At 32.2% G+C, this 27,911-nt stretch overlaps 1 protein-coding gene across 1 annotated transcript in view; it reads right to left on the bottom strand.

The window, feature by feature from the left end:
• The window catches only part of LOC129984816 (uncharacterized), a 54,141-nt gene that overhangs the window by 23,038 nt on the left and 3,192 nt on the right, over positions 1 to 27,911 (bottom strand). Inside the window, exons 2-3 of the mRNA XM_056094777.1 lie at positions 13,122 to 13,335; positions 1,851 to 2,064 (exon numbers count right to left, since the gene is read on the bottom strand). Coding sequence (XP_055950752.1) covers positions 1,851 to 2,064; positions 13,122 to 13,335 — 428 coding nt within the window. The remainder of the gene's footprint in view (positions 1 to 1,850; positions 2,065 to 13,121; positions 13,336 to 27,911) is intronic.

The raw sequence follows: 27,911 nt of genomic DNA, 5'->3' as shown, positions 1-27,911 counted from the left end.
AGCTAAATGTATTAAAATAATCTAACGAAGTTCCTTGCAAAATTAATATCATTTTATTTTTTTTCTTCTTACCCTGCATGTATAATTTAGTCGTAAATTAATTAAAATTTCACTCTTGGAGAAAATTAAGTTCTTTATGCCTCATTGTATTAAATTTTAAACAATGGTCCATTATTATTCGTCCCTGGATATAAATTCATGAAGATTTAATGGATAATACACTATGTCTGTTTCATCCTGGCATCTGAAAGATAATCATATATTTCTAACTTGAAAGTAACTTTCCCCATAAAGCATCCTTTTCTCACAGATGATATGTTTTCCCTGCACAATGACACGTTTAGCAGGAAAGATTCTTGCTCGAGGGCATGTAAATTCTTAATTTTAAATTGCGTTTAAGTATACACAAGATTTAAATTCGCCACTTTTGATTATCCTCACACTGCATCTCCAAGACGAAGCAATTTATTTAAGTGACTCCAAACTCATTTATGTTTATTTAAGTTTTATACTACATTTCAAAGTAATAAATTGAAGCAGATAAAGATGTGAAATTTAAACTTCGTTCTTTCTGTTCATACGTAGATTGAAATAACAATATAAGTCCCGAATTGGACATTTATTCTTAGATAGTAGCTAGTCGTTTGGGTGACTCAATGCACCTCGAAATCCTAATTTTAACATTTAATACAGAATATTTTTTATTTTATATTTCAAATTGCTTTGGTTAAATCTTCACATGCATTACCCAGTGTGTCTTTTTTGATTATTGTAGAAAAGATTAAATAAACATTATAGAGAATAAATAATTAAGCATTGAAGAGAATAAATAATTAAGCCTTTTAGAGAATAAATAATTGTCGCTTTAAAGAAATCGTTTTAATTTAATAATTTGTTAAATTTTGCACCTATAATGCAACTTCCTTAATTCTGAGAAATCTTTAAAAGATAATCTTTTTTCCTAGAAACTTTAAAGAATTAAAACTAAAATTTTGACGCTTGGCAATTCCGTTGTATTTTTCAAGTAATATTCCAATAATTTTCTATATTTTAAGGAAAAAAATGTTCGAAATACCTTATATGTTTATTTTTAATTGATTATTTCCTGTTAAATTTCAAATGGGTTTTTTTCCGCTGATCAGCTGGGAAAAGGTTTATTTCTTCGCTGATTTGGCAAGTAGCCAAATTAAGGAACTAAGAATCATAAAAATTGTTTTATATAATTTAAATTTTAATGACATTGCGTGCAGAAAATTTTCTTCTTTAATTCTCTCTCTCTCTCTCTCTCTTTTATTTTTAGCGCTTCTTTATTTTTCAATTATTTGTTTCCATTCTTACCGTCTGTATTTAGCCAAGCAATATCATTGCCATGAAGAAATTAAGTGCGTAAAATTAATAATTCGTTTGACTTCATTTTCAGTTTTATTTTATGTTATTATGGTTTTGACTTCGCCGTTAATCATAATGATTTCTAAATCAAAATTGTAAATTTCTTCAAATGTTAGACAAATCCATCAATGGTAAGTCTGTCTGTACACCCATAAGAAAATGAATGCAATAATTTTGAAATGCACTGAGCGAGATTACTGAAATTTATCATGTTTCTTTGACTTTAAATTAACACATCTCAGCCGAATTTTGGATTATATCGCTCAAAGGTAAAGATTCGAAATCCATATTCCTTTCATTTCACTCTGCAACGAAACTAAGCAAAAAGACGAGCCTATGCATGTACCTGTTCGTGTAAGTAGAGAAGAGAATACGCCCATTAGTTTCCCTCAAAATCCTCATAATGTTAGTTGGCTTGAAATAAAAGACTGAAGAAATTCGTAACTAAAAAGAAACATTACCCAAAAGAGTATACGATGCAGTCTTCACTGAGTCCGGGTCCAGGTTCCAAGCATATGGCTTTGTCTCCATCGAATTTCTTGTTACGTCCTCTTTTTCCGCCGAGTACCTCCATCGTAAGACAGTGAGCCTGAGGGTGCAGGATGTACTTCATCAGGCGGTCATACGCAGCCCTCTCCTCCTGCCGCATCAATAAAAAGCTGTCCATGTTTTGGCCTGAATATTTTAAATCAAACAATCATACATTATTATGATGATAAGCTGAAAACAGTATATACAGTCATTCAGGATAATAATACAATTAATTTCCACTTTTTTTAAAACATAAAGAATGTCGGCATCGGAATGTGATCAAATTCTCACTGCTCAATTTCAGGTTAGATAGCAATCCTTCCCCAAAATTGACACCGTTTCTAAGAAGCAAAAACTATCCATATTCCGAAAGCGCATATAAAAAGTTGTATATTAAAATCTTTCTTCTACAAATTTATTTTTTAGCAGTTGTATGCATAGATTTCAACAACAACCAAAAACTTTTGAATGCCTATACAATATGCTTCAAAGTAAATTTCGTGTCTGGAGAATTTAAAATTGCCCAAAAAACTATATCTTTACCATCCATAGCTTCTGAGAAATGTGAGAGAAAAGGATGACGGCTTATCAGGTATATGAAAAAAAACTTTATTGGACACACGGACATCGGTATATGAATATATTGTTCAGAAACGGATTGTAAAACCCTCTGCGCTTTTGCGCATGCGTTAGAATGGGTTTAATTCGTCAAAATAGGGGTGAAAGGAAAGATAAAAAGATGAGATGTTTACATTTACTAGTATTCAAGAGGGGAAATCCAAGGTCAAAGGGAATACCGGAAATGCACTCATCATTCCGCGTTTCGCCCCTTAATGAGATGGAGTCACCAAAGTGCGGTCATCTCAGAATCCGTTGACGAACAGTAGATAGGAAAATATTCAACGTCCTCACTGCGCATATCAAGACGTGCGTGCGCGCTATAGAATGACTGACTGCACAGTGTGGTGTCCACTCAGCCTAAAAACTTGCAACTAAGTTGCTTTCTGTAGTAATTAAGTTTTGATAGTTCAATTCATTAATATGGTTTCAAAGAAGAAATCAAATGTATCAGATCTGATTATCCTGGCTGTCATGAAACCGGTCTCTACATTCAATCAATCCACCTGGATATTCCATAGTCACAATCAGTCACAACTAGCTCCATATTGCTGGTACCATAGGCCATTTATTACAGTTAAAGGTGTGATATGCAAGAAATCGTTTAATACATCATTAAGAAATTATAATCATGAACGTCCCGTAATTTTTTTGGGTACCCAATCATGAGATTGCATAGTATATCGGCCCACAATTACAAGAATCTGATATCTCTACAATTTGATTATATCAGGATTGGACTCTGATCATATATGGCTGTTGAGACTGTTAAAGACTCTATCACTTGTGAAGTATGCTTCATTATGTCTACAAGATAAGCGCAATTGAGTCTTTACCAGAAGCATTATCGGCTTCTTGTAATCGGAATAACTATTCATAAAATTTGCGTAGGTAAAACTCATCTAGATGTTGACTTTACGTGGTTGCGTAGCGAAATGGATATAGCCCTCTACCCATAATATTATGTGTATGGTACTGCTATTAGCAGCTTCCTGGCTATTGCATGTGTGCTTAACTCAATATAATGATAATGATAGCCATCCATATAATATTGACGGACTTTATAAATAGCTACCATCAGATCATGATGGACGTTTAGAGTTTTGAAATAGCCTAACTTTGAATAAAATTACAGTCTTCTTTCCTGGGAAATGTAATTTGAACAGACAAATATCGCTTTATCGAGATTGAAATCCCAATCGTTAATACGATCACTTTTGGATTCACGGAAATTCATTCTTGGTATGATTTTCAACATCTGTGGCAATTTTCTATTAATGTGTAGTATGAATTAATAAAAAAAAATGGGAAAATAGGAAATTTTTATATTTTTTTTAATTTTATACCGACGTGCGCTGCTTGAGGAACTATATATGTATAATTAGCTAGTATTCCATCGGGGACTGAGATTTCCTAGATTTGAGGATGAGAAGCGTTTGATCTAGTAGTTAGCTATCGCAACCTGAGTTAGTATAGAAATGATGTATGGTCGGCTACCCCTTATCGATGACTGGATATGCTTTCCACGGAAAGGGTTGTATCGTGCCGATGATGGCTCTTAGGACTCAACCTCAGTTCCCGCCAATGCTGTCGCGAGTGGTTCGGTTATTCAAATTTATTCGTGAGCCTCAGGGAGGGTTGGTGTAGTCAATGTATGATATATTCAGGAAGTCTAGAATCGCTTACATTCTTCTGTGTACAGCCGCATTTATAGATATGGCAGATCTTTGTCGACAAATTAAAGAAGCTAGTCTTAAATATCATAAATAATGGATTGCACCACGTGTATGCAAGTATTGTTAAAAGAAATCAATTTTATACAGGTATCAGAAGTGTTGATGTTGAAAAAGGTTTGAAAACGTTTTAATTAATGTGTTATTGTCAGTTTAAAAAAATTAATACGAATAATTGAATGCATTATTATTTTCTGATTCCACTCGTTTAACAGCCTATTATATTAATCCTGAGATATACAACAAAAGAATCGCGCAAATTCTAGTCTGAGGTACGAAAAAGAGGTCTAAATTAATAAATTTGCTTTTCAATAGCTTAGCAAAAGTTTGCAAATAGAAACATGTAACTTTGTGTGCTTATAGATGAGTGTAAAAAAAACATTTTACTAATTGACTTTTACTCACTGTTGTGGAAATATAAAAATTTAATTTTCTAAACCTTTTATAATCAGCCTTTACAGTAACCAAAGTATTTACATACAATTGCTTACCGTATTTAATAAAACTTTATAATTGGAAGTTAATGTCTAATTGCAATATTTAAAAAACATAAACACTTGTTCTACTTTTTGAGATACCATATATGCTTATAATTTATTCTTATACCTTTAATATATCTGTACATCCACAAATAAATTTTAAAGAATAGAACAAAATGATTAAAATTTTTACAGAAATCCATTCAGTGGAAGTACGGTGAAAGAAGTACAAAAAGTTCAATGACGAATAACGATTACTTTTTACACAAGAAAATACAAAACAAAGGTGGTAAAACACCACCGAAACGCACAAAAATACAGCAGTTTCTGAAATTCACAACACAAGTAGACAGCAAAAGCACTTTGAGTGCAACTAAAAAGTTTGTTCTGCAATCAATGCTTAAAAGAGAGAATCCAATTGATCACTTTAGCTCTCTCTTACTTATATAGATTTTCTAATAGGGCATAGAATTTTTCAGAAGAATCTCTGAATTTCGAGTCCCATTTCAGATATTGTCAAGATTCTTGCATTTTCTAGAACCTTCATTTATGTCCCTAAATACAGGAGACATTGATCTGATATCCATTAAGAAAATCTGTGAATCTTTCTTCTTAATAATGAAATTAATAATGCAGGGAAACAATATTACATACATAACAAAATCGGAAAACTTTCATAGTAAATATAAATTATTTTTCAGTTTTTTAAATTACAATTTTTTCTACTTAATTTATGAAAATTACTTATTGCTTATTTATTAGTTATATTTTAATTATTAAAACTAATAAGCATAAAAAATTAATACTACTGCATTCATTTACTGGCCCATTTTTTCCGAATTCGAATTTTCAAATTGTGGTCTTTTTAGTTTTAAATGAGCCAAATTTCACTGAATTTGCTATTACAAAACTTGCGGTTATAGAAATTTCGGTCACAGAATGTTTAAACTAAGTTATTATTAAAACCGCTAGAATTATTTTAAAAAGTGTCATTTTTTTTATAGTTCATTCACCTAAGAAGAATCATACCACAAAGAAATCGAATAAAAAGGTTTTATAGGAAATCGATAAATTTTATGTTAATCAAAAGTGAAAATCAGGAAATCAATTTGGTTTATCAAATTGAATTTTTTCATTTTGATCGATTGTGCAGTGGATAAATAATATTTCAACAGATTGATTTGATTTTTTTTCTTCTAAAAGATTGAATGAAATAATACAGCACACAGCTAAATGATAAAGCACATAATAGAAAACGCGCATTTTATGTAGGTTAGAAGAGGAAATCCTATATCATTAGCGTGTTTCGAAATACAATTTAAAACAAAGAAATTCAAGAAAAATTTTCAACTAAACCGTGGGTGTAATCATATTTTCAGTTTCGAGAGAATACTGATATGAATTGTAAGCCTATATATATGTATATTGTGGGAAAATTGGCTATTACAGCTTGCGACAAGATTAATTGCCATGTGTATTTTTCTCCATCAGAAATTTAGATAACAGAAATCCCTTTCAATTTTTTTGTGTTTTCCTTTAAAATTAATGTTATTTGTGTCGTCAGATTATACGAGATAGATCGCTTTTAAAATAACATTTTCTGCCAGTTTTTGCTATATTGTTTTTAAGTTATCATTAAAATTTTTAATCATTTATCAACTTTATTTTAGGATAAAAACTTCTGGTATTTTTCCTTTAGCACGGCACCAGAGATAGCACGACAACGTCTAACGCCAATTTTTCACTTAATTTTTTTTAATTACAAATTTCATTATTTTTTCAAAGTCATCGCCTATATTTGACAACAGCTATAATTATATATTATGTGTGTTTTGTTTCTAACCAACGTTAACGTATCATTGACACCAATACTTGGTTACTATATATGCTTCCCAGCACGTTTAGTTCAATCACTGGAAAGACTGTTTTACGATCAGTTCTGTTGGGTACTGATCAGATGCCGAGTCAGTGATCTCAGAGCTTGGCAAAAACTTGGCGACGAATTTGACGACAAAATAGTTATTATTGGAAATTTTGAGAATTTTAGACATTTATCCAATAGAAACCGAGATACACCTGATTGATCCAGAACCTTCTTTGTCCGCCTCCCGGGAACTGTAAAAGGACGGCAGTCTCAAACTGGAGTGAGTAGTAGAGAGTGTTAGTCGTGGAGTAGTAGTCAAGTATCGAGTTGTCAAAAGGATAACGAAGCAACGGTGGAATAGTTGGATCATTCCAGCGTTGTGTGGAGTTCAAGCAATTTCTGAATTCAGCTTACACCCAGTCCTTTATTGTAGAAGCAGCATCGTGTCGTGTGTGGAGTATCCAGTCGTGTAGTAGTGAATCGGGCAGTTGGATACATGTTAAGCGAGGAGACAGTGGAGAATGCAATTGTTTTGAGAGGCCGTAGAGTGAAGCTAGGTGAATTCTCTCCTTCTACTGTATTCTATCTGGCCACTTTGTGGGCTGTGGTCGTTATTGCTACCAATTACTGCTTGTGGGCTACTGTTTGTTGAAGTGTACTGTTGTGTGTTGCCTGTCTTCGTCTCGGCTGTATATATTTGTCGTCTTTGTGTTAATGTCTTAGTGTTTAATAAAAGTCGTCGTCGTTCCTTATTGCCATACACCCCCTTTAAGCAAAGCCGGTGACTTTACAAACTTAGTAGTGGATTTGAATTTTCGTAATGATGCTATGTTATTACGTTGTCACCAATATTCTATCTTGTACTGTTCAGTATTGTATTTTGGCAACTGTACTGCAGTTTCAGTATTGTAATAGTATTGTGATACTGATACTTCAGTATTTTTTTCACTTTCTCATTAACAAAGAGAGTATTGTAAATATTAAAAAAAATCGAATTCGAGATCTTGACGAATCTCCGTGTTTCAAATGAAATTTAGAATGAGGTTTTTACGCCAAATTTAAGAATTTCTATGGAAAATTGAACAAATTCTTCCACAGGGAGTGTATCTGTCTGGGGGCAAGTGAACTCGACAGCTACAAAGCTTAAAGAGTTAGATGAATAAAATTTTGATGCACAATTTTAATATCTAAAAGACAGATTTATATCAAAGTTTGAATCGAGTACATCAGTGAGATGACCGTCTCTCAATCTGTACATTCGCATGCAGGTAAACACAGTTATTCAAAGACGCAATGACTTGGATAAGTCAAATCTGGTGGGTAATTGTAATAAGGTTTTTTTTTTTTAATGCAAATGCATGTATTGTGTGATCAGAGTCAAGATTGGTTGGTTTGGACTTCTTGGCACAAGAGCCATTCTTGTCCATATTGCGCCATATATGCAATAGCGTTGGTTGGCAGTTGAGGATTTTTGGCGCAAAAGCCAAATTTGACTGTACCACTCCAAGCATACGGAGACGTGTATTCGGAGACAAAGAATGACGATCTTAATTACAAAATTATTTCTTACACATTTTAACTATTGAGACACAGCACGCACATAAAAAAAAAAAATATCTGGTTATATTTTCCCTGCCGAGTTCTTCTCTACCATCCATTTCACCCTACTTGGCGACTAATTTTTTTATCCATACTTTCAGAAGAAGAGCCAGACCATGGCAATGCCACATATTATAATGATATTCGTACTAAAATTGTAATTTTGTGTCAAATTATGATTTAAATTGGTCGCCAAATTAGCATTCGAAATGAATATTCGCTTTTTTTTTCACGATACTACAATATGAGCAAAACATTCGTATCTGAAAATAAAAATGTAAGCACTCACAGCGTCTTTCGATTAGCCCAAGGTCCATACTTTTTATTCGAGAAAAAGGGGGAAAGGTAACCCCTTTACAGGAAAGCAATTAGAATATTTTCATGAGAAACCACTACCGTTTGTTCATTGTGCAAGAGTTATCCGTTGCAAACTCTTGCTGGAAAGTACAAATTCAATCATAGTGAGATTTAATTCAAGGGATCATTTAAGAAAATAATTTCAAATCAAATTTTTATCAATTACGATGCCACAGAAATTCAAAAAATTCAAATACTACTAAGCCAAGCTAATACGGTATAAATATCAGTTCATTAAACATTGGAAAAATTGAATAGCGTAAAATTTATTGGCTCTTTTTAAATAATTAAAGCTTTAGTAGTGGAATTATGAACTCAATAACTCCTCTACATGAAGCGTGCTAATATTTCGCAAGAGTCTAATATAAGAAAAAGAGGCAATAAGAAATTAGTATTGTGTTTCATGTGTCTTATACCTCCCACCCTAGACCACTCCCTCTGGTTAATTTTTTTTTCATTGTAATAAATTATATTTAATGTAATGAAGCCAAGTTACGTGAAATGAAAAATAATTCATACTGTTTTACCAATTTCCCTTTTAACGTTTCAAGATTTAAGATTTAACTTTTCTGGACACCTTTCTAGTTTAATTAGGTATAAATTTTAAAAGAAAATTATTATAAAATTAATTAATTTACACAATTAATACTAAGTTTACTCTAAACAGAAAAGCAAACAGTGCAGAGAGATTTAAAATTAAGCGCAAGCAAACAATTAGTTTTATACGTAAGCATCATTCAAAATTTGCGATTGCCAAAAAATAATTTTAATTAGTCTGCTCGTAAGAGAGATGATGAAATTTGAAATGTATTATCTCGGTTGGCATCAGTACAAACAAGTGAATTTTAATCTGTCGCAGTTTAAATTTCTTTTAATTCTTCTCTGAATTGAAATTGAATTGATTTGCATTTTAAATTATATAAATAAAATTTAATTAATTAATTGGTATGTTTCATAAGCTGTTACACTCATATTGTCTATAATTTAATTTTGTTTAAATAAATTATTTCATTGATTTAAGCATTAAATTACGATGATATTGTTAATTATTTTTACAATGTTGTAATAACTCAGATGGTCTATCTAGATTCTGTGATAGATCATTATAATGACTTCAAGACTTAAATTTGGAATAATTACGAAAGTTTTATTATTAATTTTTAAATAACATAATTATTTATATTAATAAATTCTATTATATTAATAAACAAATGTAAAATAATATTTATTTTAGAATCGAATTGTCTTATAATAGCTAATTTTTAGCTTCGTAAATTTTTTAATCGTTTGGTGTTTTTTGTTGAGCTTAGATGCCATCAAGTTTAATATGCTTTCATACTGAAATCTCATTGTGTATGGCCTTGCTACGGCCAGACTTGATATCTTCCTTTCTTAACAATTTTGTTGATAATTATTTGAAATGTAAGCCTCCTTCCCCTTTCTTCACTTTTTAATTTTATGATTTTCATTTCATTTTTTCTCCATCCCTAATTTTCTATACCAACAAAATAAAACACAATTTACATCATCTTGTTATGCAAATTGTGTTTTATTTTTGTTGTAAACTTTATAATCGTACCTTATCATGTATTTTTTTAGCATAGTTAAATTCGAAGGTTAAGAACCATTGAGTTCAAGAACTCCATAAACTCTCTTGTATTTCTTTTTTACTTTTATTGTAAACTTTATAAATGTATCTTATCTTGTATTTTTTAACATAGTTAAATTTGATGATTAAGAACCATCGAGTTCAAGAACTCTATAAACTCTCATCGCATATTATCATATCGAAAATTCCTCTCTAGCCACCTTTTGAGACTAGTTGGTTCACCTGGACTATTATCTTCGTTTTATTTCAGTTGAATCTCTTATGCATAACTTGATGCACATGATGTTCACAATCAAACATATTTAAGCCTCAAATTAAATTGTGCTATTTTCACGGCATTACACGTTTTCTGTTAATTTTGTATATGAGCCTTAGGAAAATGCCGTAATTCATAAAATCATAGCACCAAGAGGAACATAAATGTTTGGGAGATCTATCTTCAAATTGCAAATTGTCTTCAGTTTTAATGTAACTTCACTTTCTGATTCCCCATGTAAACAGTGGTAGTAATAGACAATTAAATCTTCTTTGGCTTTCAGCAATAAAAGAAAAGCATGTAATTATTATTTGAATAATAAATAAAAATAGTTGGAATTTCATTGCATCAATGAGTTTTATTGTTGCAAATTATGCAAAAAAATGCTTTTAAAATTGCCGAAATTGAGGGGAAAATTGCACAACAATTAATTTGATGTCACTAAAAAACAATTTCTTCAATTTTAAAATCGCTCAAAACTCTTTTTTGTGAAGTAGAAGTTTGTAGTGGGAAAACTTCAATTCTCGTTTGATTTTTGAGTAGTTAAAACTGTTATCAAAATTTTAAAATTATATTGTATGTAATTGCACACTTGTGCCAAATTTGGTACTTCTAGGCCAAATGGTTTTGCATGCAAAGCACCAACAAACAGACACAATCCCCGTTTACTACCAGAACAAAGGAAAGAAGAAAAGAATCAAATATTGACTTTAATTTACGTATGCATCATGACAAATCTGTAAATATTACAAAATTTTTGAAAAATAATTTCGTAGAATGATTTTCCGTAATCCCTTTTTCAGAAAATTATTTGCATTAAATTTCGTAATTCTGAAGAATTCTTGCAAGTTTAGCAAATGAATTTTAACCACACTAATGTTAAATAAATAAAAGTAAAAAAAACCTTCTGTCGAATGATTAATTTTAATGATTCTAATGGAATATCATTATGTAATTTTCGAGACAATATATATTTTGAAGCCGTCAACAAATTAGTATTTGCTTAATTTCGAATTCTAAAAAGTTTAATAAACAAATTTCTTTCTTATCGCAATATTTTATTATGCAATTAAACATGATTCTTTGCAATCATTATTTCAGGAAGATCGATTCGACAAATGATCTAAATTGCAGTTATTTGCTCATTACTCACAACTGTTATCATTTCAAAAATCATAAATAACTATTGCCATTTACAGTTTTTGAAATATTATTCACCCTTAGTAATAATTATCTCTTTTTCTTGTACCTCTCGAATGAGGATGATAAGAATAGTGAATGCATTTGTTCCTTTTAAGCTTGAATAAGAATATCATTGATTAATTTAAACTACAAAATTTACTTGTAATTTCAATTATTAATTATTTAATTATTTATTTACTTTATTATCACACAATTATTTATTTAATTTCAATTAAATCTCTGCTGCAAAATTTAAAATTAATGATACCTTTATTTTATTATTATTTTTAAGCATCAAATTTGGCTGACGTTAAATCTGTGTTGTTTCAATAACTTCAGACGTGTTCTGCTTATTGTATACATGAGTCTTCCTAATGGAGTCGAGTCCCAGGATATCATAATATCATTAAAAATTTAAGTATTTTGGTTAATTTATGTCAAACTGCATTTTGTCGTTTAGAGTAATGAGATTCTTCATGTAAACTATTCAGTTTTTAAACAAAATCTTTCTTCGATAATTTTCAGCAATGTAAAAAAAAAATCTCACTATTAATTATTTGATGAATCACTGAAAGCTGTTTGAATTTCATTGTAAAAATGAAATCAATCATTGAAAATTAAGCAAAAATATAATTTCTACATGTTGCCAAATTTCAGGAAAATTTTACTCGAGAAATAAATATGTATAATTAAAAAAAAAAAATTTTTATATTTCAAAATAGTGTAAAAACAGTTTTGTTCGATAAAATTTTCCAAACTCAGTCATTGCAGAATTTTGCTTCATTTTAATTAATTAAAATTTCTGAAAACCCTCGTCCCGATGTAAATATTTTCATTCTCCAAAGTATCTCTATCCAAATTATACAGCTTTAGATCAAAAAATTTTTCCTCTCTTTATTATTAGAAGGGATAATTATTAACCTTACGATACCCGATTCACCCCAAATCATCGCGGTAGAAAGCCTTGACTCGAATGTTTTCGGGAACATAGCTGAAATCTAAGTCTGAAAAACAATTCGCGACCAGCCTTCATGTGGGAAGGATGATTCCATTCTAAAAAATCACTCAGGATTTTAAGACCTTGGAATTCTGATACTAGCCATGCTCATAGAGTTAAATGAAATAAAAAATATTTTTATTGCAAAAAATGTAATAAAATTATACTTTTACATAAATATTTAAATGAATTGATTTTTTGATCTTGATCGTAGATGAAAGTATTCAAATTTATATATAAAGTATTTACAATATTAAAAATTTTCACCTTGAGACATTTTTATTATAATCGTGATGTCTCAAGGTATTATAATGTCATTTATGCATTTAGATAAGATCATAATGCCTTTATTTCCGAAAGTTAGTCTGGATTCTTTCTTGTTCATCACTGTACAATTAAGTAAATTTATATCTGCATATCTAAATCTCCACACAGTACAAGACTTCATATCCAACTAATATCTTAGGCTACTCTTAAGATGAAACGAAAGATTATCATTATTATTACCTTTTTGTTCAAGGTCTCCTATTTTGCACCACAGCTTGATGTCGGGAAGCCAAAATGCGCAACAAACTAAAAATGCAGTTCCAACTATGATAGAAACATAGGCCGCTAAGCCTAGGTATTTCCTGATTATTAGAATACAGGACCCGGTATTAAGCGCTGAACAGGGAAGTCTGAAGCCTTTTACTCCATACATTTCTCTGTAATCAGATTTACGCTAGACAGAGAAAAATAAAGTATAATTATTAAGTTGACAAATAGAATAAATACATTTACATGTTGTATACGTCTATTAAATTAAGTAGATGTAATAAAATCTTCAATAAGGATTATAGTATCTTTAATATCTTAACGTCTCATGTACAGCTACATGCACTCATATAGTGATTCGTCCGTTACGGTTGCAGCCTCCATGAAATCAAATTATTTTAATCTTTTATATACCGAATTTTTTAAGATTTTTGATTTGTGCTAAATTTTTAAATGTTTAATTTAGGCACAAGAAAATGTACTATAGGACAGATTTTATTATAAGTCGTCGCCAAAGTCATTAATTACATACAAAATAATCTGGAACTTTGAAATTACGACAAAACTATTTTTGACAATGAAAGCAATCTTAATAGACATCATTATTTTTGTAATAAGAATAGTACATTATTTAATAATATTTGAAATCTTAATGATAATTTTATTGATGCAAAAAGTTAAACAATAACTTCATTAAATAATCCTGTTGTTCTTGTGACTTACGACACTTTACAAGCCCACTGACAATTATCTGTCAGCGTTTTAAGCTAAGGAAGCGTCTTTTGTTTTTTCAATAGCGCCAATTAGGGCCAAGAGTGCGACTTAGTTACTTCATGCACCACATTCGCTTGCGCAACTCCGTTTTACAGGAGGGCACATCCACACGCCTCACAGATAGGACAAAGAAGAAAAACCATGCCCGAACCGGGACTCGAACCCTGGACGCCCCGATCACGGGGAAGACGCGTTACCCCTATGTTGCGACGCGGACAGAAATAATCCTCTGTGTTATACAAAAAAAATATATATAAAATAAAGAAAAACATTAATAAAATCCAACACAAATAAGCATTTTGCATATGCAATTACATGGTCAATTTTCAATCATCTAGACACAAATCTTGATCTTATATTGTCTTCACAAAACAGCAAATTTCCAAAGAGCATATTTACTATTTTGTTGTGTTTATTGGCGCAAATATCATATTTGGTTTATGCTACGCCACCTAAAGAGAAATAATCTTTCGCTGTCATCCAACAATTCAGGAACAAATTTCAAAGACGTGAACTTCAAAGTCACAATGAATCTCAAAGCATTTAAATCAACGCAGTATATTGAAGAAATTTACGAGACTTAAACGAGAAGTCCTATCAATAAATAAAAGTTAAAAGCGTTTTTTTTTTTTCATTTTTAAAGCAAATTGGTTATTTTTTCAATCTTGAATGTTCAATGAAAGGAAAGAAAAGAGAAATTAATAATTATAACATAGAAAGGAACAGAAGATAAATCAATTAGAAGGAAATACGCATGTTGAATCTGTTGGGAAACCAGCCCCAATTGAAATTCTCTCTCTCGCATTCATTACGCATTAGTAGAAGGCTGAAGTCAAATTCTTTCCATTTAGTTTGTCGGTAGCTGAACTGTTCTAACTGCAAACCAGGCTTGGTTCAGTCTTTGCTCTTTTGATTTATTATCATTTTGCCATTAAATTCAAGTTCCACTGTCATGCTGACCTGAAGGGAATTCATTTGCTTTGTTACATATTGATTTTTTTTCGTTAGAAATCCCTGAACATAAAAGACGTACATCGAAAACTTTCAAAAATATAATTCATATAATAATGATTAAAATTTTTGGACTATTTAGCTAGTTAGCTATTAAGTAATGTTGTTTTTAAAATTGTATTTTAATTTTATTTTCTCTTAAAATATTTTTGAAATTATGATTGATTCTAAATTGAAGAGCCACGACTTGTTGCACTACGGCAATTTTGAAACGAGCCTTTTAAATTTGAACTGTTGTCAGAGATAGGTTGCAAGGGCAGTTATTACGCAAAATACACTGTTACTAATAGCATGGTCACATAGGTACTCTAGTGTGGAACTCAATGACACACACAAGAAGTAGAGCTAAACTAATTTATTAACTCAACTCAGAACTCAAAACAAGGTGACTGACAGATCTTCTGCTTTTATACTAGCAGGGAAAGTTCCAGAATATTTTTCTAGAGACAGTAAGAAAAGTCCAGAACACTTGCCTGGTAAACTAAAGAAATGTCCAAAATCTTCTGGAACATGAAATAAAGGAAAACATAAAATCGAGGAATTAAATATTTACACAGACTGTAATTCTGACTGTAATACAGACCGGGATTCGAACTTACGATCTCTTGATTAAGAGACCAGTGCTATGAGAGTCGACTATCTCTTTTCAATGCGGCAATATCTGTTGCATTAAGTTGAATTCTTTCCCTTTTGGAAAGCTAATAACCACAAAATAAAGTTGGCCTTATTTACGAAGTATCCTCAAGTGATCTCTCTCAAATCCTACTGAAAAATAATCACATACCAAAGTTGGCTTTATTTACGAAATATTCTGGTCCTCCTGATATACTCTAGTCCTCTCCTTCAAGTCCTCCTAATATACTCAAGTTCTCTCCTTCAAGTCCCCCTGATTGTCTCCTCGAGATTAAAGGATGCCCTCGAGGAAGGATACCAATCGAGATTCGTTGTATGAATACCTCTTGGTAGGGACATTCAAGCCATAAAGGCTGTTTCATCTTGTTCAGCTAAGATGTGCAAACGAACCTTGGAAATAAGTCACACTTCTTGCTCAAATTCTACCTTAATTGCTTTGGGTCATTTTGACTAACAGGAGTTGTCATGTAACTCCATATTTCTTCAATTATTCATATTTTGTCTCTATTTGTCTGGGCTAATGGATATAAAGCTTACAAACAAGTATCAGCGAATTCTGTTAAAGCTGCCTAAGAAAAAACACCGTTTTCTTTCGCTTTTTATATTAAAATAGAAAAACGATATCCCACCGGTAAAAAATTCAAACTTTGTTTATTCCATCTTGGGATTGATCTACAAGTTGCCATCTACAAAATGAGACAGCAAAAAATATTTCTTAAATAACGTTGCCATTCTAAAATAAACAAATAAATAAAATAAAATATTAATACATTTTCAACATCCTCCCACCTTTTGATTATAAATAATAATCAAAATATAATACTATTAGTTAAACACAGTTAAGAGATTCAATAAATGGCAACGTTTTACAAATTTTCAATTAATATTTAAATATAAAAATGAAAAATTAATGTGAAAATGTCCAATCAAAAACAAAATAAATCACAAGTTCAGTCTCTCTGGCAATTTAATTCTTCTTCCGGCTCTACTAAATTTCATCTCGTTGCCAGAAGTACTGTCAGAAGTTTTGGTGATGTCATTTGACTTATTCAAATCATCTGGTGCCATCGAAGTGGAGAAGTCATCAGAGGATGTTAACTCTAATGGATATATTCTTTGAATTGGTCGCAGGAAATTCTGCTGTGAAGTTTGCACTCGAACAAGTCGTACATGTCCATCTTTACCTGGTATGATTTCTGTGATACGACCTAAAGGCCAGACAAGTCTCTTTTTATTATCTGCTCCCACCATAACAATGTCACCAACAGTAACTGTACATTTTCTTGATTTTTTATTTCTCCGCTGTATGAGAGCACCCAAATACTCAGATCTGAAGCGATTTCTTAAGTCTTTAAGCACTGCTTGTCTGTATTTGAATCTATTGCTCACAGAATTTTGCTCTACAGCATCTATATCAGGAAGATTGCATTCATGCACATCTTGTATGAACATCGATGGAGAAATTGGTTTTATAGCTTCCTCTTCGCAAATGTAAGTTAGAGGTCTTGAGTTGATTACACGCTCGCAGTCTGCCAAAACCGTTATCATCTCCTCATAATTGAGACGTGCCTGTCCTAACACTTTCTTCAAAAGATCTTTTAAAATTCTAATTAATCTCTCCCACCATCCGCCCCACCAGGCAGCAGTTGGAGGATTAAACTTCCAGTCAATAGAGTTTATTGCTCCATATTTTTGGATGCGGTTCCAATCCAGTTGTTTTAAATAGTTGGCTGCTCCAACAAAATTGGAGCCATTATCGCAGTATATTGTTGTGCATCTTCCTCTGCGAGAAACAAATCTCCTAAAGGCCATTAAAAAAACATCAGTCGATGCAGCAGTAACAAGCTCGAAATGAACTGCTCTGTACACTGCACAAGTAAAAATCAGAACCCAGCTCTTCTTGTCTTTAAGGAATAAAGGTCCAGCCATATCAACGCCAGTTATCTGAAACACCGCAGCATCCTTTACTCTATTTTCTGGAAGGGGGGGACTTATAACTTCTATGTTCTTTGAGCTATATCTTTTACACGTAATGCAATTGGCCACCACATGTTTCACCGCTTTTCTTCCATTTAGGATCCAGTACTTTTCTCTAAGTGCATTCAATAGTATCTGGACTCCAGCATGACAGTTCTTAACGTGAGCATTATAGATTAACCGCTTTACCACTTCATGATTCGGAGGAAGAACAATAGGTTTAAGAAAATCTTCACTGTCCTTGCGATAAATAATTTTAGTTTTCAAACGGATGATGCCAAGATCGTCTTTAAATACTTGTAGGGTTTTTAATCTCTTTTCTTCTTCTGGGAGAAAAGACTCATTCTGTATCATAAATAAAACCTTCATTTCTGCTTCCTGAAATTCTGTAGCGGTTAATTCACCATGCTTCTTCTCAGTTATATTTTTGCAGTTGTTCATGAAGCGGAGGATCCATGCAACAAGACGAACTATTCTATCATAGTTCGAAAAATATCTGTAGTACCAGTTTGCAACACCACAGGCTTCATTATTTGATAATATAAAAGTCGTCTTAGACTTTTCCTTTCTAATCTCTTCTTCATTCCAATCATGGTTGGTAGAACCCATAATGTTTTGAAATTCAAAAGCATTTTTCATCCATTGTGGACCCTCCCACCATCTTAGGGAGACTAGATGTTTTGCCTTGCAGCCCCTGGAAGGTAAATCTGCCGGATTCTTATCACCAGGTATGTGTCTCCATGATGTAGGATTACTCAACTTCCTTATCTCTTGGACTCTGTTCCTAACGAAGACAGACCAATTTTCTTCTCGTAATATCCATGCAAGCACTGTTGTAGAATCACTCCAGTAATATATCGTAACATTTTTCCAACCAAGAGCTTCAACAACTGAATTCGCTAGCCTCGCTCCAATCACCGCCGCAAGAAGTTCCATTCTTGGGATAGTTGTGCCTCTTAAAGGAGCCACTCGAGATTTCGCTGCAAGTAGAAATAGCTCGATTCGACCATTATTTTCTATTCTAAGGAATGTAACAGCAGCATATGCATCTTTGCTTCCATCAACAAACGTATGAATAGTGCAGTTGCTTATATCTTTTGAAGACGCTTGAACACACCTAGGAATCTGTATGTCAGACAAATGCTTAAGTTCTTGAAACCACTGTAGAAATTCTTTACGAAGCTCACCAGTTACTTCTTCATCCCAACTTGTACCTAATGTCCATGCCTTTTGTAGCATTATTTTCGGACAGAGCATCACTGGTGCAGTGAATCCAAAAGGATCAAATACTTTATGTACTGTAGATAACATACTCCTTTTAGTTACTTTTTCCACATTAATGCCATCCAGCCATTTCATGTTAATTTTCAAAGTGTCTAATTTCTTATTCCAAATAAGACCTAATACCTGAGTTTCTTCCTTTGAATTAGTTTCACAGTCGCCAGACCATTCCCATTCTCTAAGATCAAAACCACCTTTTGCCATCAAGGTTTTAGAATTGTCAATGAATCGATCTAATTGGTCTTTACTGTCGACACTAGTAACGACATTATCAATGTAGAAACTCTCCAAAAGTCTTTTCTTCAAAGATTTTTCAAATCCTTCACATTTTTGAATATGGTACTCAATTACTGAAGCTAAAAGAAAAGGGCTACATTTTACCCCAAAAACAACTCTTGTGTGACGAAAAACTCTCAATTTCTTTTCTTCTCTATTTTCCCACCACAAAAACCGAAGGAAGTCTCTATCCTCTTTACGAATACTAATTTGCAGAAAAGCTTTCCTGATGTCAGCTATAACGCCAAGCTGTCCCTCTCTGAATCGAAGAAGAATATTTGGAATAAGCTCAATGAGATTAGGACCACATTCCAAGCACTGATTCAAAGATGGATAATTTGCTAATCTCGCTGAAGCGTCAAACACCGGACGAATTGGAGTAGTGCTGCTGCTTAGTTTTATCACTGCACGGTGAGGTAAATAATTACCATAAGAGTTCATTTCGTTGGTAGGAACTTCCTCGATTATGTCTTCATCTAACCAATTTAGAAGAATATTTTCATATTTCTCATACATATTCATAGCTATAAGTTTTGAGGTAGTGTAGTCGAGCCTTTTCCTCGCCAAATCCAAGTTGTCGGGCAAAGGTGACTTATCATCAGACCATGGTAAACAAACCTCATATCGACCATCTTTATTAATTGTTACCGTTTCTAGAAAATGCTCCTTGGTCCGATGATCAATCTCGTTCTTAGATTTTTTCTCAACAGGATCATTGATTCCGATTGAATCTAATTTCCATAAATTTGGGATTTCAGCTTCATTTACAAATAAGGACAGCACTGTTAAAGCCAGGTTTTCTTCCGAAGATTCTTCCTGTGGTACCTTACCCATTAAGGTCCATCCTAAGAAAGTTTCTACAGCGACAAGACCTGAAGATAAGACTTTTCTTTTGCCAGTTAACATTTTCCCCATAACGTCAGCTCCAATTAGAATATCAATGCCTTCACAAGTATCGCTAATATCAGTTAGATTAATCTGATTTTCCTCTAATTCTTTTATCCAGGGACCTTTAAAAACCGGTCTAATATTGTCACAAATGATAGATTGATCCAGAACTTCAAAATTACAGCCGAAATCTCCAATCAAATTTCTCAATTTTACTTTATAACAATTATGTTTAAATTCATTAGTGATAACGCCACCAAAAAGAGAATGTACCAATTTTTCACATCGAACGGGTGTATAATTCATTTCTTCAGCTACACTTCTCAAAATGTAAGATTTGTGTGATGCAGAATCAAAAAGTAACCTCACAATTTTCTGTTTATTATCCGATACCACTTTAGCTTTGAGAGTTTGAAGAAATATCTTAGGGCTGTGTTTATTAAAATTAGCCATATTAACATCTAGTGCGGGTTTATCTTCTTTTCCCTCTACAGACATCTTTTGCGAATCAAGCACATCACACATTATAGGAAAATGTTTTTTAGAACATATCAGGCATTTTAAAACTGCTCGGCATCTTTTAACTGCGTGAAATGGCGATAAACATGCAAAGCAGCATCGTTTTTCCTTGACTATTTTTTGTCTTTCCGATAGAGTCATTTTTTGAGCCGTAAAGCAATCTGAACTTGAATGTTTACCACCGCAAAAAACGCAAGATTTCTTTACATCTTTATCTGCAGCAGTCGTTAACAAACCTATAGCTGTAGGTACTTTATTTCTCAAATTCTCCGAGCTATATTGTTTCTTTTTCAAAGGTCTGTATTCTTGGCCCTTTCCTAAACCGAAACCGGCTACAGCCAAACATATTCTTTCTTCTCCTTCAACTTCCGTTTTCAAAAATTGCATCAAATTATCCAATTTTCCTTTCGCTTCAGAGTTAATACTGGAAATATTACTACGATTCCAAGCCTTTAAAAATTCAGCTGGGAAACACGATTCAACCATAGGATACAAAATGGATGCACATTTATCTGTGGTTACACCTAATGTTTCTAATGCTCGTAAATATGATTCAAGCTTATCATACAAAGAAGTTAATGAAAATGTTTCTTTTGTTTGCACAGAAATAATTAATTTTAATAATTCTCTCACATATACTTCCACTAAAATATCTTCTCTACCAAAACGCGATTTTAAACCATCAATAGCCTTTTGATAGTTGGCGCCAGTTGGCGGAAAACTTTCAACAACCTCTCTAGCACGAGAACCAGAAATTGTTGCTTGAACTAGGTACTGAAATTTGTCTTCTGGTGCGATATCCTCATCTTTATGTATTTGCTCAAATTGACTCCAAAATGGGAGCCAATCTTTAATATCGTCGCCAAATTGTCTAAATTCTAATCTAGGCAGTGTAAACTTTCTCTTATAATTATTTAAATCAGCAGTAGAATTAGCAGAAAATGACTGACCTCTATTTTGAGATTGTATTCTTGCCAATTCTATTTCTTTTTCAATTTCAAGCTGCAATCTTCTATCTTCCTTTTCAGCTTCAAGCTGCAATCTTCTATCTTCCTTTTCAGCTTCAAGCTGCAATCTTCTATCTTCCTTTTCAGCTTCAAGCTGCAATCTTCTATCTTCCTTTTCAGCTTCAAGCTGCAATCTTTTATCTTCTTTTTCGGTTTCTTCTTTTAATTTCCTTTCCGAAATAACATTACTTAAAAGTTCTTGAACGAATTCTGGATCATTCTTATATTCACAACTTTTTAAAATAAGATCTTTTAATCCAACTATCGTAATATTTTCTGATACGTCTTCTCCAATTTCAGACGCAACGTATTTCAGATCTTCTTTTTTAAAACCTTTTATTGCTTGAAACATCTTGATTTATTTTGTTTCGAGAAAATCCTGTCGCGGACGCCAAAAAATGTTAAAGCTGCCTAAGAAAAAACACCGTTTTCTTTCGCTTTTTATATTAAAATAGAAAAACGATATCCCACCGGTAAAAAATTCAAACTTTGTTTATTCCATCTTGGGATTGATCTACAAGTTGCCATCTACAAAATGAGACAGCAAAAAATATTTCTTAAATAACGTTGCCATTCTAAAATAAACAAATAAATAAAATAAAATATTAATACATTTTCAACAAATTCAGTGAAAGATTAAATAAAGCCGATAGAGAAATGTATGCTCTCTTAACAAATACACACTTCCATAATCATAAGCAAACTTTGAAAATATATTGATTATTTTAATTAGAGAAAACTGTATTTAAATAATACAAAAAAAATGAGAAAAGTTTTCTACAAATTTCATTAAACCGAATTAAAGACACCATTAATTCATTAACATACATAATATACCGAATTTTCAGTTTTTATTTAAATTCATATGGTAAAATCATATTTATTATAAGATAGTTTTATGTAAGGGCAAGCGCCCCACGCTGGCCACTTAGATTCATTTGATGGTAAAACTGTCTTGCATATGGCACTTAGGCAGAAAACCTTCTCCAAGTGGAAAGTCTCTATCACGATGTTTTTCCACAGAGTACTTAAAGCCAGTATCAAACATAATATTTGTTCACATAAAAACTGCCTTTTTTTAGTACCTTGAGTAGATTTTTAAGGACAAATTACATTCTCAATTCTGTAATACTTCCCATATTTATTAAGCACTGTAGCTTAAATAGGCATAAAATAATATGAATTAAATTCGTTTTATTTCTTATATTCTGTAGCCCAAACTACATCAGAAAACCTTTACTGAAAATCATTATAATGAACCTTATGATAACCATCAATAATGTCCTCCAAAAACTTTCTGGCATACTCTCTAATAAATTTGTCATGTCAGAGAACGTCCTGCATGGCGTGCGACATTTCTAATGTTAACATCTGATGTGAATTTAGCATTTTAGCTGAGTCTATCATATCATCCTTGGCGAATTATTTGGCGATTAATCCTTGCCATGTCGTTAGTATAATTCGAAATTCGAATTCATGTTTTAGACGCGTTTTTCCAAACCAACTGAAACCTAAACTGTGACACAAAACTGTTCTTTGCAGTCACAAAATTTCATACCAAATTTGATCTATTTAAGTTATTGCATTTTCGAATTATCGCGTTTGGGTGTTTGTGGAAGAACAGATCGACAAATAGTCAACCCGTCATTGGAATTGGTTCAAAATTGGACAAGTATCTGCATTATAGAGTTAAATATATACATCGAATTTTATTTATCTAGTTCTATTTTTTATTTTGTAATTATTGAACTTATATTCGAACAGCTGAACAGCCGGATATCCTCTGAACAGATTTTACTCAAAATTTGATAGATATCTGTAAATTTGGTGCAAAGACCGTATACCAATATTTCATCATCCAGCTCAAAGCGTTCTTGAATTATCTGTGTTACAGACAGATATTTTCCTAAAATGTGTTTTTCGAAGTCAGGGAAGTATAAAGGATGGAGATTCGTCAAAATCTCGAGTTCGAATTTTTTAACGATTATTATACTTTCTCTATTCCACATATACGAGAAAATAAGAAGAAATAAGAGAAATGGTTCCATGCATAATGAATAAAGTTGGATTTAACTTATTGAGAATGATTTTGCAATAGCAAATAATTGTGTCATGTAAGATCCTTACATCATGAATTGTGTGCTGCTCACGGAACTGGAACTTACAGCGAAACATTTCGAATGTGATTTCTGATTTTTCCCTGTACACGAACAAGAGGATTATCTTTAAATACTCACAGCTGAATATCCATCTTTATGGCATAGACATCGATGTTTGTAATGGTTAATTTCAGTGTTTCATTGTGTTCTTTTTTTTCTATATAAAGAATCAACAAAATTAACATTATTTTAATCATATGGAAATTCAGAATTTAAAAGCTGAGGTAGATATTTTGAATTAAAAAAATGTGAAAAGTTAAGGTAATAACTTTAAAAATCAATGATTCGCAAAGGAATGAAAGTATAAGGTTGCTATCGCCAGAAATAGATGGATGTGTAACCACAGTGCTTTTACGACGGATGGCAGGGTGGTTTGAAATTTAAGCCCTCAAAGAAATCAGCAGTTCGTCCAATAATGTATTATATAGTGTAAGACATTGGACTGGATAATGGCTTATGAATTATCAGTGTATTCTCCAATATTCATGACGAATTATCATTATAATAAAATGGACAAGAAATGTATAGGATACTGTATAAAATGTACAGAAATAAAGAGTAAATCTGTAGATTTACTCTTTAATTTACTCTAATAAACAGAAATAAATCTGTAATTTTGCTACCCGTCACGAATAGTGTCATCGGGGGGAAAACCGTTGTAAGATCTGTCCTGTGCGTGCTGAGCTTGGCGATCATTTGGCGACTAAATGGATAATACTGGAAAGTTCGAGAACTTTCACGATCCATCCACTAAGAACCGAGATCTGAACTAGCGATTAAATGCGCTGCGTTATTACGATTGATTGGCGGTATTTGTAGAAAAAAAATTTGTAACAGTATATTTTATGCTCGATTATGTAAACAAAATTCCGTAAATAGTGAATTTCAACGTGGCAGCTGCTCTCTTGCGCAGATGGCGATGAATATTTTTAAACCATAAATTAAAGCAGCATCTTATCGCGTATTGCATGACTTCAGCCTCTGCAAAACCCTTTAAAAGTTGTAATTGTAAACTAGCTAGTACTCGGCGCGTTGCTGCTACAAAAGAAATGATTTTGAAAGTATCGTTTGAAATTTGAAATAGGTACCTTGTTTAATTAGGAATGATAGAAAGAATGATATTTATTTTCTTGTCGACAATGAATAACAATCATTGAAATTGAATGACATATAAAGAAAAAGTATAAATACTATTTATTCTTTTTTTTTTTGTACTTTATTATTCAAGTATACTTTAGGGTAGACAATATTTTTGTTTTTGTCTTTCCGTCTTCAGTAAAAATAAATAAATTTCTTGGCTGTGCGACTCGTAAGCATCCAATATACAGCTGGCCATATGAGAAATATGGATTTTTTTTAGGTTCAAGACAATAAGTTGACAAAGTTTTATCGCAGTCGGATGAATGGCACAGCAGCGCATAAAACAGGAACAAAGATTCGTTTTTATATATTAGATTATGCTACACACGTTATAATTTCGAAAGAAAACAAAAATAAATATCGACCATTTCTATCCTTTTTGAGTTAACATCTTTCTGTGTTCATTTTCTTGCGTATTAATCTTCAGTAGTTTTCCTGAGATTTGAATCACCCTGTAATTTGTCTGCCATGAAATGATATATTTGACGATCTTTTGGTTGATTGAGAAAATGGAGTAATCTGTTTCATTATACGGTACTCGTTATATCTAATGGACAAATTTTAAATATAGAACACTAATTTAATAAAGAAAAGTGTTGGAATTAGGAAAAAGTATATCGTAGTTTAGTTATATTAACGTCCCATTGTAAATCACCACTAGGGCTATTTTAGAACGGACCTCGTCATTTTGAACCGCGGTCAGATGACGAGGACGACACCTCAGCTGGCACCCCCCTCTCCACGCCACACCACACCAGCAGGAGGACGTTTGGCATGGCGGATTTAACGTGCAACAAACCCCTTTACACTACGGTTCTTCGGTGGAATCGGGTCTCGAACCTGAAACCCTACGGTTTACAAGCAGAGACCTTACCACCAGGCCATCGCGTCCCTAAAAAGTGTATCGTAGACCAATGGCGAAGTTTCAACTATGCAGACTAGACAGTTTCCTAAGACTCCTGTGTTATAGGGGACTACAAATAGGTGGATTAAAAAATGTTATTGTGAAGTAAACAAGTTAGTAAACAATACAAATTTTATGAATTACAATATATTAGAATAACATAAACGCTTTGTCCATGAGTCCCATTTCAAGCATTTTGTATTTAGAGCATATATAAATATCGAGAATTTAAGTAAATAATATTATGTATTATTTGCTAATGGATTCTAAAACCTATCTTTGCGCATGCGTTAGGATGTATGAGTTTGATTCGACAAAATGGGGATGAGCAGAAAGATGAATGGGGGAGATGTTTGCATTTAATTATAAAGTAAATTCCGGAAATGCGCACATCCTTCCGCATATCACCCCTTAGTGAGATAGAATCATCGAAAAGTGGTCGTCTCAGAATACTCAAACGAACAGAACAAACGTGCATGCTACACTAACTTGACTTAAAATAAGTAAAAACATAACATATTCATTTTCGGCAAATTACTGAAATAAAGAAATAACCAAAATAAATGAGTAGAATGTTAATTGATATAAAAGTGTGTAGAAATATAAAACTAAATCAAGCAGTTTATAAAAATAAGAAACATTTTTTTATCGTTTTATCATTACCTCGGGTCACAAAATGCCTGTAATCCATCATTTCCTAGACGCACTCCCATAATATGAGAGGTATTTAGAGACAATTTATTGAGTTGACCCTCAGAAAACATAAATAATTGTAGATATAATTGTTCGTAATTGCATTCACTTATAAATTAACAAATACAATAAATAATTGATGTTACTTAACGATATTGCACTTCCATCTTCAAAAGGCGAAGAGGGAAAGTAACAAGAAAATATTAGCCACAGCATAAAATCTTAAATAACCTTCCATAAATAACTCTTTACAATATTATATCATAATAATTTGTTGCTGTATTAGAATACTATACAACATTATAACCTCGGAGAAATGGATAAAAAATCTGAAATTAAAATTAAATGCAACAAAATTATTAAAGAAAAAGTTCAATAAGAAAAGTTCAATAAAAGTAACTGTAACCAGGATAAAGACATTACCTCGAAGAGTAAATACAGTGTCAAAGAATACCAGTGCCACCGAAATAGAAGCAAAGCTTTAAAAAATTGAGTAATTTCAGGTCCAACTTGATAAAATAACGGAGGAATATTATGAAATTACAACTTCCGAAAATTTGGAAACTATCCAGCTGGACATCGAAAAAATAAATGACAGCATTAAAAAAAAAAAAAAAAAACAGACGTAGGTCTCAAGCTTTTACTGTATATTCTTTGAAAGATACTGAAAATGTAAGCGTTAATTTGAATTACGGCAGCGGTAAATCTAGTATACGCTTGCTGAAATTCCAATACCAGAATTTTCAGACATAATACCAAAATTTGCGATTTTCAAAAATCAATTCATAAATGTAATAAGTTGTAATAGTCAACTAAATGATTCATAAAAACTATACTATCCTCGAGCTCTCTAAAAGGAGAACCAAAATTCTTAGTTTAGTTTAGCTATATGAACTTCATTTTTTAAAGCAACACGAGGGCTATTTTGGGACGAACCTTCATAATTTCGAACCACGGTCAGATGACGAGGACGACACCTGAGTTGTCATCACCTCTCCAAACTCCTACACCACACCAGAGGCAAAAGCAAAATTCAAACTATTAATAGAATCGCCTATTGATAGTTTCGATTCTCAGTTTAATATGTTAGAATATAGCTATGAAAACAAATGTCAATTGATAGATCCTCATGCCCTTGAAATAATAAATTATGACAAAATTCATAACAAATCAGCTAAAGAACTACGATATTTAATAGATGGCATTAATAAAAACATTAGAGCATTAAAGGTTCTAAAATATGAACAAAGTGATTTGTCAAATATAACTTTAAAAAATAACATTCTTTAGAAAAAAAAAACCAAAGAATGAAGAAGAAAGTTTTTAGTTTCGCTGAAATCAGCAGAAATTCCAACTTTCTACACTGTTATAAAATTTTTAGAAAAGAAAAGTGCGGCGTTAGAAAGTACTCGCACTCTTAATGCTAAAATATGCATAAAAATACTGCAGAGCAAACTGTAGGAGGAAACACGGCTGATAAATGAATTGCTGATATTTTCGT

This window comes from Argiope bruennichi, chromosome 9, assembly GCF_947563725.1.
Source record: "Argiope bruennichi chromosome 9, qqArgBrue1.1, whole genome shotgun sequence".
In the NCBI taxonomy this organism is placed as follows: domain Eukaryota; kingdom Metazoa; phylum Arthropoda; class Arachnida; order Araneae; family Araneidae; genus Argiope; species Argiope bruennichi.
This window is presented reverse-complemented; position numbering and strand designations above follow the sequence as displayed.